General features: G+C 41.9%; 1 protein-coding gene across 2 annotated transcripts in view; it reads right to left on the bottom strand.

The window, feature by feature from the left end:
- Positions 1-29: 29 nt before the first annotated feature.
- if (inflated) overlaps positions 30-18,244 on the bottom strand; it is a 63,561-nt gene continuing 45,346 nt past the window's right edge. The window contains exons 5-14 of one of the 2 annotated variants that reach the window (XM_012364774.2): positions 17,612-17,673; positions 7,945-7,993; positions 7,595-7,672; positions 6,315-6,490; positions 5,730-5,968; positions 5,193-5,504; positions 4,809-5,112; positions 3,822-4,730; positions 1,430-3,604; positions 30-1,253 (exon numbers count right to left, since the gene is read on the bottom strand). In XM_012364774.2, coding sequence (XP_012220197.1) covers positions 1,161-1,253; positions 1,430-3,604; positions 3,822-4,730; positions 4,809-5,112; positions 5,193-5,504; positions 5,730-5,968; positions 6,315-6,490; positions 7,595-7,672; positions 7,945-7,993; positions 17,612-17,673 — 4,397 coding nt within the window. In that variant the 3' untranslated portion in view covers positions 30-1,160. The remainder of the gene's footprint in view (positions 1,254-1,429; positions 3,605-3,821; positions 4,731-4,808; positions 5,113-5,192; positions 5,505-5,729; positions 5,969-6,314; positions 6,491-7,594; positions 7,673-7,944; positions 7,994-17,611; positions 17,674-18,244) is intronic. The other variant, XM_012364775.2, reaches the window with a different exon arrangement.

The following is an 18,244-nucleotide window of genomic DNA, read 5'->3' as shown; positions in this document are numbered from 1 at the left end:
AGGAAAATTAACAATATACGCAAAATATATAATGTTAATGTCATTATATGTATATTTTTTTTAATATTATATCTTAACGTTGTATGTACAAGTCAGTTCTAGTTTCCTATTCATACAGAAAGTTTCCTATTCATATAAGAAAGTTTTCTTTCTAATTGGATGTTATTGCATTAAGAAGCCATTTTTTATGGATAGCTTTAGTAACGCGAAAATTAATAATTTACAGATTGTACACACATTCACCTTGCACGCGTGACAGCAAGCCACGCTATTGTTACGACGCTCAAGCGTATGTTATGCATTATGACATAGAAATTTAATAAATAATCAGAAAGCCCCGTGCGCTTTCGAGACTGCTTTCGAAAGAGATTGAGATCCCTTTTAGACGAGTCATAATTCGAAACGCTGCTGACAGAGCACTAAACAAATAATAGCGTTCAGTGTTCAGTCATCGAATGTCTCGTATAAAAGGAGTCTTGCAGAAGAGTTCTACGGTGACATTTTCGGCACTGAACGAACTCCAAACCCAACTCGGCGAGATACGAGATCGTTTTAGAGATCGAACGCGTATAGAAAAATAATTAATTCTATTCTACCGTGAAAAAGCAGCGGAAGCAACGAGGCACGTATTAAGGCGCTCTACCGCGGATAACGGTACAAAAAATAACATATATATATACTTATATACATGAAGATACGATTTTCGTCGAAGAATGTCAAGATATTCATTCGTATCCGCCGACTATACGCACGGCTTAAGTAATTACAGGTAATAAAAAAAAAAAGAAGAACGTCTCCTGACTAGAAACTTGCATGGTCGAGCTGCAGGAGCTGGAAGGAGTATTCAGTGGCAGTATACGAGTGACGAATCTATAGTCATTCAGAATCGACGTTTCAACGCACCTCAGCACTCGTCTTGCCTGAACGCGGATTAAGGCACTAATGAGATATGCTATCGAGATGTTCGGGAGAAATCAAAGCCGCGTCCGCAGACTACACCGAATGAATCCACGCAATGTGCGCTCACTTGATTATCCGAAGACCAAGGCACTTTTCGTGGTTCGACCATGTAGCCGAGGTTTTCGACTCGCCTACAATTCGATCCGGTATAGCCGGAGTGTCGAAAGCTTCGACAAAACAAAGGCGGAAGAAAAGGCCATTCAGTGTTCCTCGCCTTGCTGGAAGTGGCCGTTTCGGTTCAACGGTTGCCTCTCTGGGGCGTCGGAAGGTCTGTTCCTCTTGAAGAATCCGCACTGTAAATAATAAATAAAATTTGATAATTATTGTGGACGTTTCCGAATCTTAATCGCACTTATAGCTATTTTTGGTTATTATACAATAATATCACTGAAATAAATGCGCTAGAAATAACTAAAGATATATTAAAGAATTTTTAATTTTCTGTCATCGCATAGATGCCTGGACTAACCTTGTGAAGCAAGTAGACGAGCAGCAACAGGATTATCATTCCCGCGCAGGCCGACAGAACCACCACCCATACTGGAATGATGTCCGGGGTGGAAGGTGATACGCTGGGTTCGATATTCGTGATAACTTCATCGCTCCTGATGACTTGTTGCGTGGGTGTACCGATGAACGGTTGCTTCGTGACGCGCGCCACCAGCTTCGTCGACACCTTCACCTTCTCCTCGAACGCAACTTCTTTCAGGGTCTTGGCGTTCACGCGATACCTCGCGCCGATCCAGACCTCCTGATCTTTCTTCAACGGACCCAGCACGCATCGCAACATCACGCACTTCGTGCCATCGCAAGGTTGAATCGGTTCCAGCGATTCGGGGTCGTTCTCATAATAATCGTCGCTTTGGAACGTAGGTTTACTCGACAGAAAGTCCTCCGTTTCGAGGTCTCGTCGATGTCTGTGGAGCCGCTCGAACTTCTTGAACTCTTCAACATCGACCATGTCGCTCTCGCGTCTATATCTCGAGCTCAGAAGATTAGGATCTGATTTTTCGGTGTGGAAATCATCGTTATACCGATCTCTTCCGTAGACTCTGGTATTGCTTGTTCTCTCCTCCGTTCGTTTCTCCTCGTGTGTGCGCGTATTGTACTTGCTTTCGTAACCTCCGTCCGAAGTTGCACCATGACTGGATGACTCTTCACGCCAAGATTGGCCGTAAGTCCTTTGACCTTGATTATCGGTACTGCCACCTTGATAATCATCCTGTGGACCGCGCAGGGTGTACGTTCTCTCTTCAGTGTACGTGAAGGAGCCCTGAAGAGGGAATCTTCGACCGTCTTTCAGCACGATATATCTTTTACCGTCCGGGGTGATAAGCAGCCGACCTTCCATCCTGAGAAATCGACTGTCGCGAGGCTCTATGGATTCCGAGACATAGCTCTGCCCGCCATAACGATCCTGAAGAGAGAACATAGAGCCGTCTTGGAACTCTATATACTCCTTCCTATCAGCGGACGTCCTGAATCTAGCTTTGAATTGCACATACTGCTGTCCTTGCCTGGTGAACACCTGATAACTAGCCCTGTCTTTCGACAAGGTGCCGAAGAGTCGCTCGAGTTCTTGCGTGGAACTGACATTGTGCAACGTTCGAAAACCAAATTCCCCTCCTCCAACTGTTTCTTCGCGATCGCCGGTGATGAAATCACTTTCCGTAGTTCGGTGTTGGCCACCCGAGATTGTGCCATAGCGTTTTTCCTCATCGTAGTTGTACCGATGTTCCCTCTCTTCCTGCAGCCGTTGTTCCTTTTGCTGTCTTCGTTGTTCTTCCACCTCCCTTTGTCGTTCCGCTTCGTATCGACGTTGTTCGTCCTCCTCTCGGCGTTTTTCCTCTTCCTGCCGGCGTCGTTCCTCCTCCTGCCGACGTCGCTCCTCCTCTTCACGACGACGTTGCAAAACCAAGATACGTTCCTGCTCTTCCCGATGACGCTGTATTAGACGCGCCTCTTCTTGCTCTTGCTCTTTCCTTTGGCGAGCTTCTTGCTCTTGGCGTAAACGGGCCTCTTCCTGCTGCCGCAACAGTTCCTGATACCGCCTCTCGCTCTCGGTCAGGATCGAGTGGGTTCTTCCCGAAGATAAGGTTGTACGACCACCGTGCACTTCACTGCTCTCGTCCCAGCGATTTTCTATCCTGGCGGAAGAACGATTCACATGAGCTCCGTAGGGCTTTTCAAGATCGGATAGCCTCGAGCCGAAGGATTCCTCTTCGCTCTCGCGGAATCCTCCACCCAAAGTGGAACCGTAACTACCGCCGGATTCCGCGTGGAAAACGGCGCCGCGATTGCTGGATAAATCAGCAGCACCTATCGAGTTAGTTCCGGAAGAATTCTGTGTATATGTTGTAGTGAGCACTTCGGGCTTTTCCCCTGTCGGATTCAATTGAATCCTTTTTGTTTCGGTGACCGTGCTCGAAGAAGAAGAGGAGGAGGACGACGAGGAGGAATGCCGTGATTTTTGAATATTCGAGCTGTCGCCACTGTTGATTTCGGCTTCTTCTTTCTGGTTCGCTTTGTTGCGGTCTACCTCGAAACCTCTCTGAATGTTGATCGTTCCGCCTGATTGCGACTCGTCTAGGATCACGCCAGAGAAGTCGGCGTAATTTAAATGCACTCTTCTGCGCTGATCCAGCTGAAATGCATCATTATAATTTTTCTTTCATTCAAGAACGATAAAATAAGAAATAGTGTAAGTTCATTAATTATAATTTTGATATGATAATATTATTAGTTTCTATACATTTGATTCTTACAATCAATTATATTTCACATATTAAATAATTATAATTTATAATATAATCTTATAAATAATAATTTTTTAAATATATTCTGCGAAAAATTCTGCATACCTTCAAACTAAGGTAATTCGCGTTGGCAGGTTCGCAAGCAATCAGTCCCGCAGTCTCCGGTTGTTCCAGTAGGTACAGCAGTTCTTTTCCAGATAAAGTCTGCGCGGGCCACACGAGGAACGCCTCGGCCTCGATGATGTCCGACGGGCCTTGATTGCGAATCGTATAATTATGCGTCACCGCAGGCCCGAATTCGAGCTCCGTCGTAACATTCACGGCAGTGTAATTGTCAGGATTGTAGTACAGATCCTTGGGCTTGCTCTCGCCGTCGACGCGCAAATCAGTCTCTATCCAGATCGGTAAGGACAAATGGTGGTTGTTGTCACGGGTGGTTGCGTCGTCTTCGGGATTCGTTGTGTTGACATTCATATCAAACTCGTAGATGGGTTTCATCCCGTGAGACGTCACAGGCTGAAGCAACACCTTGAACTTTACCAATTCATTCTTAGGCAGTGGATTTCCGATATCACAGCGTAAAGTATTGTTGTTGGACTGTTTAGGCGCGGAACACTGAACGGGGATCCCCGGGAAAGGGATGGTTTCGCTGCGCTCGATCTTGATATAGTCGATGCCGGTCGGCAGCTGCAGATTGTACGTCGCCTCGAACGCGTCCTCGCCCGCGTTCTGAACCAGCACTTCGAGCTCCAATCTCTTGCCGGATCCCAGTAAGTATCTGCCGACGTTGGAATTGACGGTGAGCTGCAAGTCGGGTATGCAGATGTTGTCGGGACCGCAGTTCTTCCTGATAGAGAGAGTGTCCTTCCTGGAGGTCGTCACGCCGAGAACTGGCCTCAGCGGTATCCTCGGATCACGACGGCGATTATCCGGGCTTCGTTCTCCTTCCAGACTCATGCGCATCTCGGCGTCCAACGATGTTAACTTGTCGCGGATATTGGGAGTCACATAGACCTTTAAAAAAATGCAAAAATTGTTCAAATGTCACTTTAGAAAATGTGATTTTTTTTTAAAATAAATAAATCCACTCACTTGGACCGTGCGACAGAATTGACGGTCGCGTTCGACCGTGATCGTATGATTCATCGTACTTTTGCTTTCCGATTCCAGGAAGAATAATCTCGGATTCTTCGTCTTCTTCACGTCGAGCACATACTGTATATTGAAATTGTGCCTCATAAGAACACCCTCTCCCGAGTACCTGAAGCATGCCTTGAGCGAAAGACACGTGACCCTGGTGTGATCCGAGAGCGTGCAGTTTCTATTGTCCAAAGAGATCAGCTTCGATTCAGAGTCGAAGGTCACAAAGGAATCCATTTTAATGACGGGCCGCGATCTAAAGAACACAAAGTTCGTTTAAAAATCGGTGTCATTTTTATTGAATCAAGCTTGAATCGAAAAGAAGTCGACAATAACCTGAAGAACATTGCTGCTCCCGACTCGTACGCGCCGACCACCAGATCCGGATAGACGTTGCCGTCGAGGTCGAGCCCGCCAGCCACAGAAAATCCGAAGGTCTGCACCGGATTGTCCAGATCCTCCGCATGGATCACCTGGGAGTACTTCTCCAGTACGCCGGTCCGCGAGCCGTGATAGATGTAGACGGCACCGCGACCGTTTGGACCAGCGTAGGGCGCGCCGACGACGAAGTCACCGTAACCGTCACGGTCGATGTCCCCGAGAGAGGCCAGCGACAAGCCGAAACGTCCGCGATTGCTCCCGCCGTCTCTGGATAACGATAAGGTTTATCGCAACGTGGTTCAACGAACTCGCGCAATTCAGGGCTTATTCAACTCTTCGGGGTCAAAGTCGTTGATGAACTTGAGAGTAGCGGAAACGTTCGAGCATCTCTGCTTCGTGGAAAATTTCTCTATGCAGTTATAAATAACAATAATCTTCTCACTCCCTCTTATCTATCCGTTTTTTCTCGAAATACTTGTAAAATCTTGTTACCTCGTATCGAACTTGCGAAACTTCTCCGCACTGTTGCCCTGATAGATAACGTAGATCCTTCCAGTCTCGATGGTCATTTCCGGGTTATCTGGGACGGTGTACATGGGTGCACCGACTATCAGGTCATCCAACCCATCTCCGTCTATATCGCCAGAAGCCACGGCGTAACCAAAGTAAGCGCCCATCTGTTCGCCGGTGACATTTCGAGGATTCGTCATGTTGGACGTAAAAAGTATGACCTGCGATTGTATTTTAACGTCAGTCCGTATAACGGCACACAGATTAGTCGCCATGTAAATTCTGTGTTCTCGCAGATGAAATCTTTGCTTATTTAACACGACTCTTATGAATCGTATTTATTATATGAAGTCGTGTAAAACATATTGACGTATTTCTTCATTTTATAAATTATTAGATTACATTCTGCACAAAGTATTTGCATTTAAATAGAGCCCAAAATATTCCACGAATTTACAGAAATTCTTGCAACTAAATTTTTTTAACATTTTGCACTACAATCTGTCATTACGTTTTTTGTATTTTATTTTCGTATTTTAATGTACAACGCGGTATTTCTCTACACACCTTTCCCAGAAGATCGGAACCGCGCGGAACTCCGATCGCTGTACCGCTATCGCCGTTCCCAATAAAATCTCCCGTCGCAACGGAATAACCCATATAGCTGTCGTCCTCCTTCGCGGGACCCTCTTTCGTGAACATTATTTTCGATCGACTGTTCAAGGGCTGCGAGAATGCTTGTCCTAAAAAACGATTTCATGATGTTAATAAAAGGAACATCGCAGATGTATGGGAATGCAAATATTTTCGTGACCGCGGCCATAGTCGAAGATATTTGAAAGGCTGTGACAGCCTTCGCTGCAGTCAAGAAATAGCTTGCACAAGTCGTTTCACAAAATTTCGTAATCGATGTGAATTTTTACCGCGCAAAGAGTAATATTCAAAACATATTTGCACAATTAATTTAAAACAAATTATTAATATTAATGCAATTTAAGTATATTTCAATTTATGCACAAAACTTTGTGAAAACAACATCAGATAAACATGAGAACTGACAAGCTGCTTCTCTATTATATTAATCTAGCGTTTGTTCTCGCTATTAATATCAAGCGGTCGTCACTATGTAGCAACGTCGGCGCAAACTCGCCAGCCGATTAAGGGTATTATAGCTTTCTAGTTGGATCCGTATTACCGCGGCTCTTGCTGCATCTGAAGCTGTAAGAAGCGGGAAGCCCGCACCTGTTAGAAAATCACCCACCACTTATCTGGCAGTAATTACAAAAGAACAGGGCGCTTCGCGTTAATTGTCGCTATTACGGCTGAGTTTTATTTGTCAGAAACAAACGAAGCATAGAAACAATTCTAATTTGTTAAGTGTTTTTAATTTTACTTCATTTATTAAACATGTAAATATATCTAAAATACACAAACTGAATCATCCCAATCAACATGTGTGGATGAGTCATTTTAACGTACTTTCAGGTTTCAATGGGCATGGTTAAACTCTCATCGATTTTTAATTACGTGATTAATAACAAGCGTCGTGTTAAGCATGATGACGAATGATTAGAGTTACTGCCAAGCAAGTGTGAAGAGGGTGAAAAATACTCTCTCGTGTTGCTCGACACCGGCCTCCCAAGACGCTTTTCCGCGATTAACGCGAATTATTGTCGCCGGCTTTCGCGCCGGCTCTCGGAAAAAGGCCGACAAGCAACAGATTGTTAATTTGGGACGTAAGAAATCGTCAATACGAGAGAGAATGGTAGCTTATTAGAAATGGGCTGGGTGAGGGTGGCGGTCGGGTATTTTAATTACGAGGGGACGCCTGCAAATGTACGCGGTACCTGATGCTTCCGCTTCGGTGACTAACATCGTCGCCACGAACTTCAACTTCATGGCGGTGGCGACCGAGTATACCTGACCTGCAATTTGTTAAAGGAAATTCCCCTCTGAATTATTAGTGAGACCTCTAATCGAGTCACACATTTCTAATCGCTAATAAACATCCGCTACTCCGCTCTCGTTCAGTCGCGCCACGTCGTGGAGATCAGATAATTTTGATAGAAAAAAAAGAAGAAAAATAATGAACGTCAATGTTGGCTTAACGAAAAGATTTTCGGCCGATTTAAATTACATCCCAAGATATATGGATGTTATCTCTTACGAGCGAAGGTCCGTGTGATAAGAATCTTACCTTGCCAGTAGTAACTGCCTGGCGCTCCTATAAAGAGTCTCTCGCCATTCTGAAACAAACAGAAAGGTAACTCAGTACATTTCTTTTCTTATTATGAATCATGGGAGATATTTCGGAGTTGCAAAACGCTTCCATTTCACCATCATTATTTATTTATAAGGCCTAATTTATTCTCTACAACGCGTTTTCTCGCTTTTAATTATACTTATATTATTTTCTACTTTTATTGCAGATGATACACTTCACGAAACAGATATGCTACGCCTCGGGCATGCAACCAGGAAACGAACGCACCCACGAAAGTCTAATTTTTCTCTTTTTTAATTTATAAGATAATACCGCGCGCAAGATAGGGGAGGGCTCGTGCGCGCGAGCCTGAGATGCGATAAATCAAGCGCTCGTATATATGCAAGCCGCACGTTTGCTGCACGCGTTTGCACACAGCCGCGTCACGCATGTTAAACGTACAAGAAACCGCGGTGGCCTTCACGATAGAGACTTCTCGGTACGAAGCGCCACAGTCTCCCGATGTGCGACAAGAAAAATCGCTACACAAGAATAGAAAGATCGATAGCATCTTGATCGGACAATAAAACGTCCAAAGGCACCGCGAACACAACTTACCAGTCATGGTTTTTTCTTGACTCTCTAAGCTACATTATGCTCCATTACGAAATTTTCTCAGCACTTCTAATGATTCGCACTTTGTAATAATTTTATATTAATTGCAACATGTACCAATAAATAAATTAAATATTTTTCATAAATCAAATTTTATGAATGCAAATGTATAATAAGTATAATATAATAAATGTATAATTTGATTTATTTTTGCTTAAATTATATCTTATTTTTTATTTTTTATTTTTGTTTCAAAAATTTTAATTTAATAGTTTATTATAAAAATATCTAATTTTTAATTTAGTATTTTATTCCATCCCGTGTTTAATTAGATTTAATTAGGTACAAAAGATTATAGAAGCTGAAAATTTATCAAGTTAAAATTTCAAGAACCCGGAATCGAAGAAACATTTGAGTTGTGAAAATGGACAAACACCGCGAATGCGATAAGTACACGCAAGGGGCATTACCGCAGTACAGCTTGCATTATTTATGACTGTAATACGTAATAGAAGTAACCGTGCTTTTGTCGTGCAACATCTGTCTTGCAGCATCAGTTGAATGCGCGCGAAACCGCAGTGGTTTGCGCCGCAAAGACCACTGGATACGCGACACAGCTTGTACTCATTGTGTTTGTACGAAAATTATTAATCGCGAACGGCATGCGGCCGATGTGCGACAGCGCCGACAATGCGAGCACAAGCGTCGTGCGACTTAAACGTTCTCCAAAAACGTACGACACTGTGTCACACAACGCCGGCGGTCCTCGAGTGTGAGAGGCGTGGAAAAATCGACGCACTATTTCAATGTATCCGCGAAAGGCCAGACGTAACGAATGAGCCACTTTGTGGAGCGGAAACGTGGCGCGGCTTGCTTAAAACGAGAAATAAAACAAGAATTTCATTTGTGACGTTGACTCTGAGTAAATATCGCGTTTATTCTCCCGCGTGTGTGTTTTCCGGAACGAGATACCTCTTTCTTTCTCTCTCGGGGCAGAACATGATTAAAGTAACGCTCTTCGCGAGATAGAGAAACCATCTCGAGAGGTTCACACACCGCCTTCTGCGATGCAAGACCTCGTTGAATCGGTACGTGAGAACTCGAGTGGCTCTCGAAATTGTCGACGTACGCTCAACGCTGTTGACCCTTTGCGCCCCTCATTCCCATGCAATGTATCGAAAGTGTACTTCATCACAGTTAGCACTTACGAAACGGATACTGTATTCGACCCTTCACTGAATCCAAGTGAAATTGCGGAAGTTCACCCACTCGTACATTCAGAGAGAGTATTTTTTTTTCTAGCATTAATTATCTTGTATTTCAGGTTTCGACTAGACTAAAAAAATCTATGACGAAAAAATTACGCAAAGACCCAAGATACACCGAGGTAAATAAAAATTAGAGAAAAACAAGACATACATTTATCTTGTATCTTACATCGCGAATTATCTTCAGCCAGCGCTACGTAAAAATCAACGAACAACAAGATAATAGGTGCGTGTTCCAGCTCCCTCTAATTTCCACTTATTCCCCGGCGTATCTTACAGACAAACAATCCATCTTTCTCTTGTCGTTGTGAATTGGTAATTATTATTACAACAATTTCCGTGCTATATTCTCGTGGTAAAAAAAAAAAAAAAAAAAAAAAAACAGCTGGAGTTCTCGTAGTCGAGGTCGCGACCCTGTAAACCAGCGTATACTCGCCCATGCACCGCCGCCGATGCGTATACATTTTACGCACCGTAACGGTGCAGCACTCCCACGCACCCACCTATAACGGCGATGCCGAAGTAATAAAGATTACGGCTCGCATACATATTAATCGGCGGTCTACGTGAATGATCGTAGGAGAATCTGAATGTGCAAGTACATTCCACGATAAGATCATGCAATATGGATGACGACAGATAGAAAACGGAACGGGAAACACTGGCTACTTTTGCGCGATTATACATTCAGATCAAATCGCGCTATTCGCATTGTCAAAACAAATGTCATTGTCCTTTGAAGATTAAAGATAGAAATAAATTTAATGTATAAATATATATTATATTTAAAATCACAGAAAGATATTAATGATCACATATAAATCTATTTTTGATATAATTGCAGCAAATATATTTAATAAACTACCAATTAAAGTTAAATTTACTGAACAAAGTTTGCTTTAACAAAATTTTAATATCGAGTCCAATTATCAAGATATTTTATGTCAAAAATAAAAAATTCGTAAAAAAAATATTGATTAATTAAATTTTTTAAAAGAGAAATTAATTCTAAATTAATTAAAGGATAAAATTTAATCTAAATTTCATTAATTCTAATAGATTTATTAAAGGATTTTTTAAATATATATGATGATGAAAGTAAGCAGAATATTTTCTAAATAAATTATATCGCGCTCATGCAAGAAAAAGAGCCTATTTAAAAATTCATTTGACATTTGCTCAAGTTCTGTACAAATATCGTTAGAATCAAAGTGTTAATACATGATAATGTCGTTACACTCTCTCGGGATGCACCCACGCGCGGATGTGCTCACCCACGCGAAGGATTCGCCGCTGAGGGGAAATAAGATGCAATTTCTACGGATTAAGTGGGAAACGAGAGAAACGCGTTAATGCGAGTACATCGAGAAAGAGAAGGCAAACGGTAACTCGAATGAAAGCGTGTAACACGAGATTCCATTTTTACGCAGCGATGCCCTTGTGACGTTTCTCCCTTCGCGACACGCGATATCTCGTAATTGCAGTGAATAATGTTATCGGGGATTATTAGATTATGGTCGAAGTTGTTTTGTATCGCCAGCACGACCATAAAATCGCATTATTACTTTCTGCAATTCTAGACACAGAGGGGAATTAATGAGATTATAAAGGGACGAATAAAAGGAGTATAACACAATATATTAATAATAATAATAATAAATATATGTTGCAACCATTTTATGATTATCATAAATCTTTAAAACGTGGCAGGTGCAAGAAAACATTCATTAATATTTCATTAATTTATAGCAAAAAATTAACTATTGTAGCACAATTTTCGATTAAATTTAATTTGCCAAACTAAGTTTAGACTTCAATAACATTATATAAAATTTAATCAAGATCTTATGTCATCCTCTGTCAAAAATCAAGTATTCGTAAAAAATAATAAATCAATTTCTTGAAAAAAGAAATTAATTCTAATTTAATTTCTTCTAATTTCATTTCTAAATTTTTTACTCGAGGAATATTTGCGATTTGCAGTAAAGTTCGCCGGGAGATTGAAGAAAGGGGATGCTGAAGAGATGCGGTAGAAAGCGAACGACGTTTCTCTATGGCAAAGGTGCGCACTTCGCGGCGAAGAGAAGCGCGCGTGTCTAGTTTTGTTTTACTCTGCTTATCATGAGAAACGGCGGCCGTTTATAAAACAATGCAGCCGCAGTCGCGAGGGTACAGGGAGGATCCTACTGGCGCGTAGGTGGCCTCCTTGCACGGCGCCGAACACGGTACGGCGGTGACAGAACGAAATGTCCGAGCCTTAAATGGCCACCTGAAACTCTCCTGCTGTTCGCTCTTTTTCCTCCGATTTCCACCTCCGCAACCCGACAGCGAGAGACACATCACGTGTGGTATATACGCGCTTTAAACGTGCGTGGACGATGTCGTGACGACGACAACGCGAGTTTCTTCCCTTTGGTGGCGCCAATTTTTCGCCTTGTCGGAAGAACGTGCTGTTCTCGAGTGACGCGATAACGAACGGCTGCCCGTCTCTCCGGCTTTGCCCCGACTGAAGATACCGATGGAAACAGATATTCACGGAGAGCTGATTAACACGTTGACGGACAGTCACGCGGGTATCGTGGTGGAAAGTTCATTTCGCAACGTGAAGGCACTCTTAAATCATGAAGTATATTATCTTGTTTCTGACATGACTGTTTGTATTGAAAATTAAAAGAGAAGATACGTCACGTCAGTATCTTTCTCTACATATTTAAATATTCGTCAGCAACGAATTAAACTTATTCGATAAAATTGTTATTAATTACTGTAATATTAATGCAGCTGGCCAAGTTTATTTTTATCCAAATTATTTTATGTTAAAAAAATTTTTTTAAATAATTTTGTATACGTAATCTCCGCAATACAATAAAGCTTCCGGGCGTATAATATCTCCATGGATATCTTGTAGGCGTGAAAGTTTACTTAGCGCAGCGATCAGAGAACCAACCGATACAAATGCATTGGTTGAACACCATAAATTCTCGATTCCGGTAGAATTACAGCGCGGTGTCGTCGTTCGTAACGACTGACTACGTAGGTCCTAATGGACTTGCGATTGCTTATCGGAATTCAGTGAAAACGTATCCACTGCGTTCTTTCTAGTTGTATTGAATTAGTGTCCACACACAAATTCCTAACGTGTACATGGTGTAAGAAGATTTTATTCTTCGTCAAATAAATTAATATTCAAGCTCCCACATCTCTCACCTGATAAGATAAGATAAGTAGTGAACGTTAAAATGTTAATAAACAGAATATAACTTGATTAACAAAATTAACATATTCTATTCGTTGTACTTATATCGTGACAAGTGTGATTACTCAATTTAGATTTAGATTTTCCAAATTTCCGGTCATTAATATCACATTAAAGCTAGCTTAAAAGAATAAAACAAATTTTCTGATAAGAAGCTAAAGAGCCATTAAATATTATCTCTCCGTTCTGTGAAGAAAACAAAGAAATTGCATTTGTAAGGTAATCATGTTAACACAAAAACTTTTAATCAAATTTTAAATACTTAGTTAATAAAATTAGTCTATGAATTGTCCAATGATTAAATAGTTCAAAGTTTAATAATTCAAAGTCTCTTAAACCTAATGTTTGAAAATTTCTTTCTTAAATTCAGAGATTTAAAGCCAAAATGGAAGACGCGACAACTACTACTGACGCGAAAACTCGAGATGAATTCTGTCACTCGACTTGATGCATCAAAGATCACTTGGGTTCTAAAATGCACTTGTACGCGCACATTAGATTGGCGCCAGCCGCATTTCGATGCGGTATTTTATTCATCGTCCTGCAAATATTATTATTTGTGAGTCGCAGCGTGTATGGGGCCAAACGATTCGCACGGTCCGGAAACAATGGACCCTCCTCGTCGGCCGAACAATGTCAAACGTGCGACCGAGTCACGTGCACACCCAGCAGCCGGCGATTCCGATGTAGCGCTCGGCGGCCGCGAGTGCAACCGGGTGCAACAGCCGTAACTTTTGTGTTCCGGCGCCATCCATCTCTAGGGTCTGCTCGCTCGATCCCGAGCCCCGAGGAACGCGCCGTTCTGCTCGTCGAACCCGAAGAATGCGTTTTTTGACGCGCCGAGAGGTGAATCAGAGGTCGATCCGCGGCCGGTTCGTCCGTCTTTCGGCTTCGCGCAACTCACATGAGTGGGAAGACAATGATCGATGCGCTGTTAGTGTGAAAAGTAATTAGGATGGATAGTGAATGATGAGTTAAACAAATATCTCTGTCCGTACGTTAGGTAATTTTTCAATCTCGGTGGATGAATATCTTTATTTCGTAGATATACTTTATTTGGCTAGGTTTATTATCACAGATATTCTTGATTGTCATTTTAAAATTCTTTTGTTAATCTCTCAAGCAGACAAGGATCCTAAAATGCCTTCAGCTTCCGTGTTGGCGTCGTACAGATATCGTAATCTTGCCGCTATCTCTTCGAATACACTAAACAGATTAGCCGGACAGTAGTAAGCAAATACGTGCATTTGTCGTTGGGGTTTCGTGCGACGAACGCGCGCGGGAAGATAGCGGCGAAGGGGGGTTTACACGATGTACCCCCCATGGAGTAACGCTCGGGCCCGATGCTTATACACGCGAAAAATTTGCAACCGAGACAATGGCGGCGGGACTGCGCCCCGTCTACACGAAACACGACTGGCACGAGTTGTGTTCTGGCGCCGATCAAAAAAGGGTTGGAGAAAGGAAGAGGGAAAAGGAGACACGCGGAGACCACATTCGAAATTAAAATATAACCACGCGGCCAAATATGTACGGAGGGGCACGGTGAAATTTATGCCGGCGGCTATATGCGTGCACACACGTGTCTATAAGTGTGCTGCGGTTAAGTGCATGCCGAATGCAGCCGGGAGATTGTGCCGACGACGCCGGGTAAGAAAAGGGGCCCCCGGATTCTGACAAAGCAAGAAACTGTTGCGAGCGAGGCTAATGCGGGATAGACGAGTGCCTAATGTTTGTGCGGATGAGCGATCGAAAGAGAAAAATTGTAAATTGCGTTTTTTTCCCCGTAGATCGCATGATGGATATTTCAAATTACGAAGATAATTCAATATTGAGAGAAAATTGCGAAAGCTACTAATTTGTGTAGTTTTTTTTTAAATATAATAATTCAATTCTCAAATTATGAAATGTAAAAAATAATAATTTTCTGTATTATAAAATAGTATGAGATATGAAAAATACAGTAAGAATTTTTTATATCCCATATATTTATCCGGGAAGAATTATAATGATTATATTGTCTAACATTCTAATTCGTAAAACGCAAAATAGCAATGAAGCATCGAGAGATCGTACAGCACGATCTTGCCAATCGATCCACATCGAATCTAATTCAGAACGATTTCTCTTTGAGGGACTCAGAATAAGTTCATACAAAAGGAACTCATGGGATTATATTTCAATCGTCGAATCGGGGGTCGTGCACGGAGCTGGACGGGAAGTCGAGTCGTATCGATTGATAGCGATCGGCTATCGATCGATCTCGTCTAGATTGTCCGCCGGATAAGCCGCGGTACCAGGCACGACAGAGGCTGGTACCAGCAGCGGTGGTTTAACGCGAAGATCGATGGTCCATTGCGTTCTCGATGGCGTCGAGAGGGCCTCTAAATCACGTTCATCGAGATTTAGCGCATTCGAGGAGTTCCCCGGTATTCGAGTCGCCGTACAATGGCGTTTGTTTCCCAAAAAGAGAAGGGGGCCGATGGGGGCACGACTCTATCCAATCAGATTTATCCGAATTCATGCTTGCATTGCATTATACAGTATTCAATTTTTATCGCAGACGAATTGTTAACAATAAAACAATATATAAATTATATATGAGTATGTAATAAAAATTGCTAGATTTTATTTTTCTAATTAAAATTTTAATAGAAATCTCCTCTTATGAAAAAAATAATATCAGACATCAATTCGATAGATTTTTGATATATAAGTAAATGTATAATAAAAAATCTTTTGGATGTATTGTATAATGACACGAATCAAAAGAGCATCGCACGAGCAAAATAAAGATTCTATTGATAACTAATTTTATCAGTTTATAATGTGATTTTATCAAAATTAATTTTTACTGTCAGAAAACTTTTTGTTTTAGAGTGTACGTAATTACTATAAGAGACAAAAGTGTCAATCAAGAGGAGTTATTAAATGTACAAGAAATTAAAATATCTGCAGTTTGCACTATGAACAAGCGAGCAAACATAGAAGGATTGAGCGCGGGCGGAGTATTAACATTGAATGCTGAAACGGAGCTAGAAGTCAAAGTACGACTCGCGACATGCATTAAACATCCGCTATATAGCCATGCAATTCTGAATTATACATTCCCGGCAAGATAACCGGCTGAGTGTCCGCGGAATTGTCCTACTATTTCTTTGGCGGCAATCGAAGCCCGTCCCGCTGTGCGATAACGCTACTTAGCTGCGACGCATAAGTACGAGAGAGCTCGCGCGTGGGATTTCTTACAGTGAAAGATAGATTAAATCACAGTCGCTAGGTCACACACGATTCGAAAAACGCGGCACGATAGAAGTATGTCGCGTTGCAGTCGTTCTCGCTTTAAAAAGATCGCCTCGACGTGCCTCGTAAAACAATTTTGCTCTGTGAATGGTAGATAATGGCTTTGTTAATTTTTTTAACCATTACTTAAGCACTCAGCATAAAAATAAAGATTAATATCTTTTCTATTGCATTGCCAATAATCATATTAACGTTCCAAATTTTGTTGTATAAAATATTATGTTAAAATATTGCGTAAAAGAATGCCGTTAAATAAAATTTTGTCTACAAGGATAATTGAAGATAGTTAAAGGATCTATCGTCGATAAAAAATATGCAATTTCTGCAATACTTCAAATGCAAACTTGAGTGCTATTTCTGGAAAACATTTAGAAACATTTAAATAAGGAATATTATCATGATTTATCGTGAAATGTCTACGTCAGTTTTAGAAAAAAAATAAGAATGATTATTGCGTCGACAGGTGAAAGTTGCGGCAGCTACCGATTTGTCGATGGCTGCCGCCGATATTTATTGCAACGTCGACCGCACGATGAAGTGGGTATATCAACACGTGGGGATTGTGCAGGTGCAACAAACGTCCCACGTCCGGACGCAAGTGTACCCAGAGATGCATCTCGGGTGAAAAGCGAGCAAAAGATCCGCGAGACGCCTACGGTCCCTGGCCCATCGGAACCTGCGATCTGCGACGACCGACGAAGAATCGAGCTTTCGACAAGACAATCGTATACGAGAAAGAAAGAGAGAAGGAGTCCCGACGATTGGCTGTGCTCTGCACCATGCGCGGATGCGCCACGGCACGAATACGAATGCCCGATGCGACGGCGGAGGTGCGTAAGATAGGAATTCGCATTCCTGGCCATATTCGGCCCACGCCGACCCCCCTCGTGTCGTCGCCTTCTAACTCTCTCAGGACATCGCAACCACCGAGAGACACGCTGCGAGAGTTGCGTATTTACATTCGCGCGATGCGCCTTGGATTGTCACTTGAACTGCTAAGATACGCATACGGGCCTTTGTACAGCTTCAGAATGTTAAGATTCAGGTACATTCTGAAATAACTTTCAACAGCTAGAGATAATTTTGTAAATATTCTAAGAGTTAAATAAGCGCCTAATTTTAAGATAGCATTTTTCGTATCGTGATATCTCGCGTAATTGAAAAATTTTGATATCTCCTATATGTTGTAAGTAAAAACTTGTGTAATTTTTTGACTTACCTTAGACATCGCGGCTCCTAAACCAGCCTGGCAAGAACCCTGCCTGTGGTAGCCCCAGTACCCTGAAACGGAAATAGACAATTATACTATATCGTTCTTGATTCTTCCGAACAGAGACAATAGCGCCTCCTAACACAGCAGTATAGTCTGAATAAATGATTCTATTGCACAATAATCCGCAGCTTTTTATAAACATTGGCTACAAGTCAAAAATTAAAATAATATGCACAGCAATGATACTTTCTTCAGTAAAAATCCTCAGCATTAGTTTTTAAAAATATCATGCTCCTCTAAATAGCATGAAAATCGGAACATCAATATAATAATAATAATCTTAATCTTTTAAAATTTTCAATATAAAATATTGCTTTGTCATATTTTTTTTAAACATTAATTAAAAATAGATTAATTTTCGCATTTGTCGTTGCACATGTTCTCGGAGTTTCACGCGTTATTGACTAAGAAGTGGAGTGGCATCGCTTTAAAGACCGACTGCACGCACGGGCAAAAGTAGCGCGTATATACACGCATCATTAATCTTAGATCGATCTTCCACCGCGACGCCTTCGTGATTCGTTTTATTCAAACCGCCGCAACGAAGCGAGAGTAAGCATCGTTTTACAACGGAACGTG

The sequence above is a fragment of the Linepithema humile genome, chromosome 1 (assembly GCF_040581485.1).
Source record: "Linepithema humile isolate Giens D197 chromosome 1, Lhum_UNIL_v1.0, whole genome shotgun sequence".
In the NCBI taxonomy this organism is placed as follows: domain Eukaryota; kingdom Metazoa; phylum Arthropoda; class Insecta; order Hymenoptera; family Formicidae; genus Linepithema; species Linepithema humile.
The sequence above is the reverse complement of the archived record's forward strand: the minus strand, read 5'-3'. Positions and strand labels throughout refer to the sequence as shown.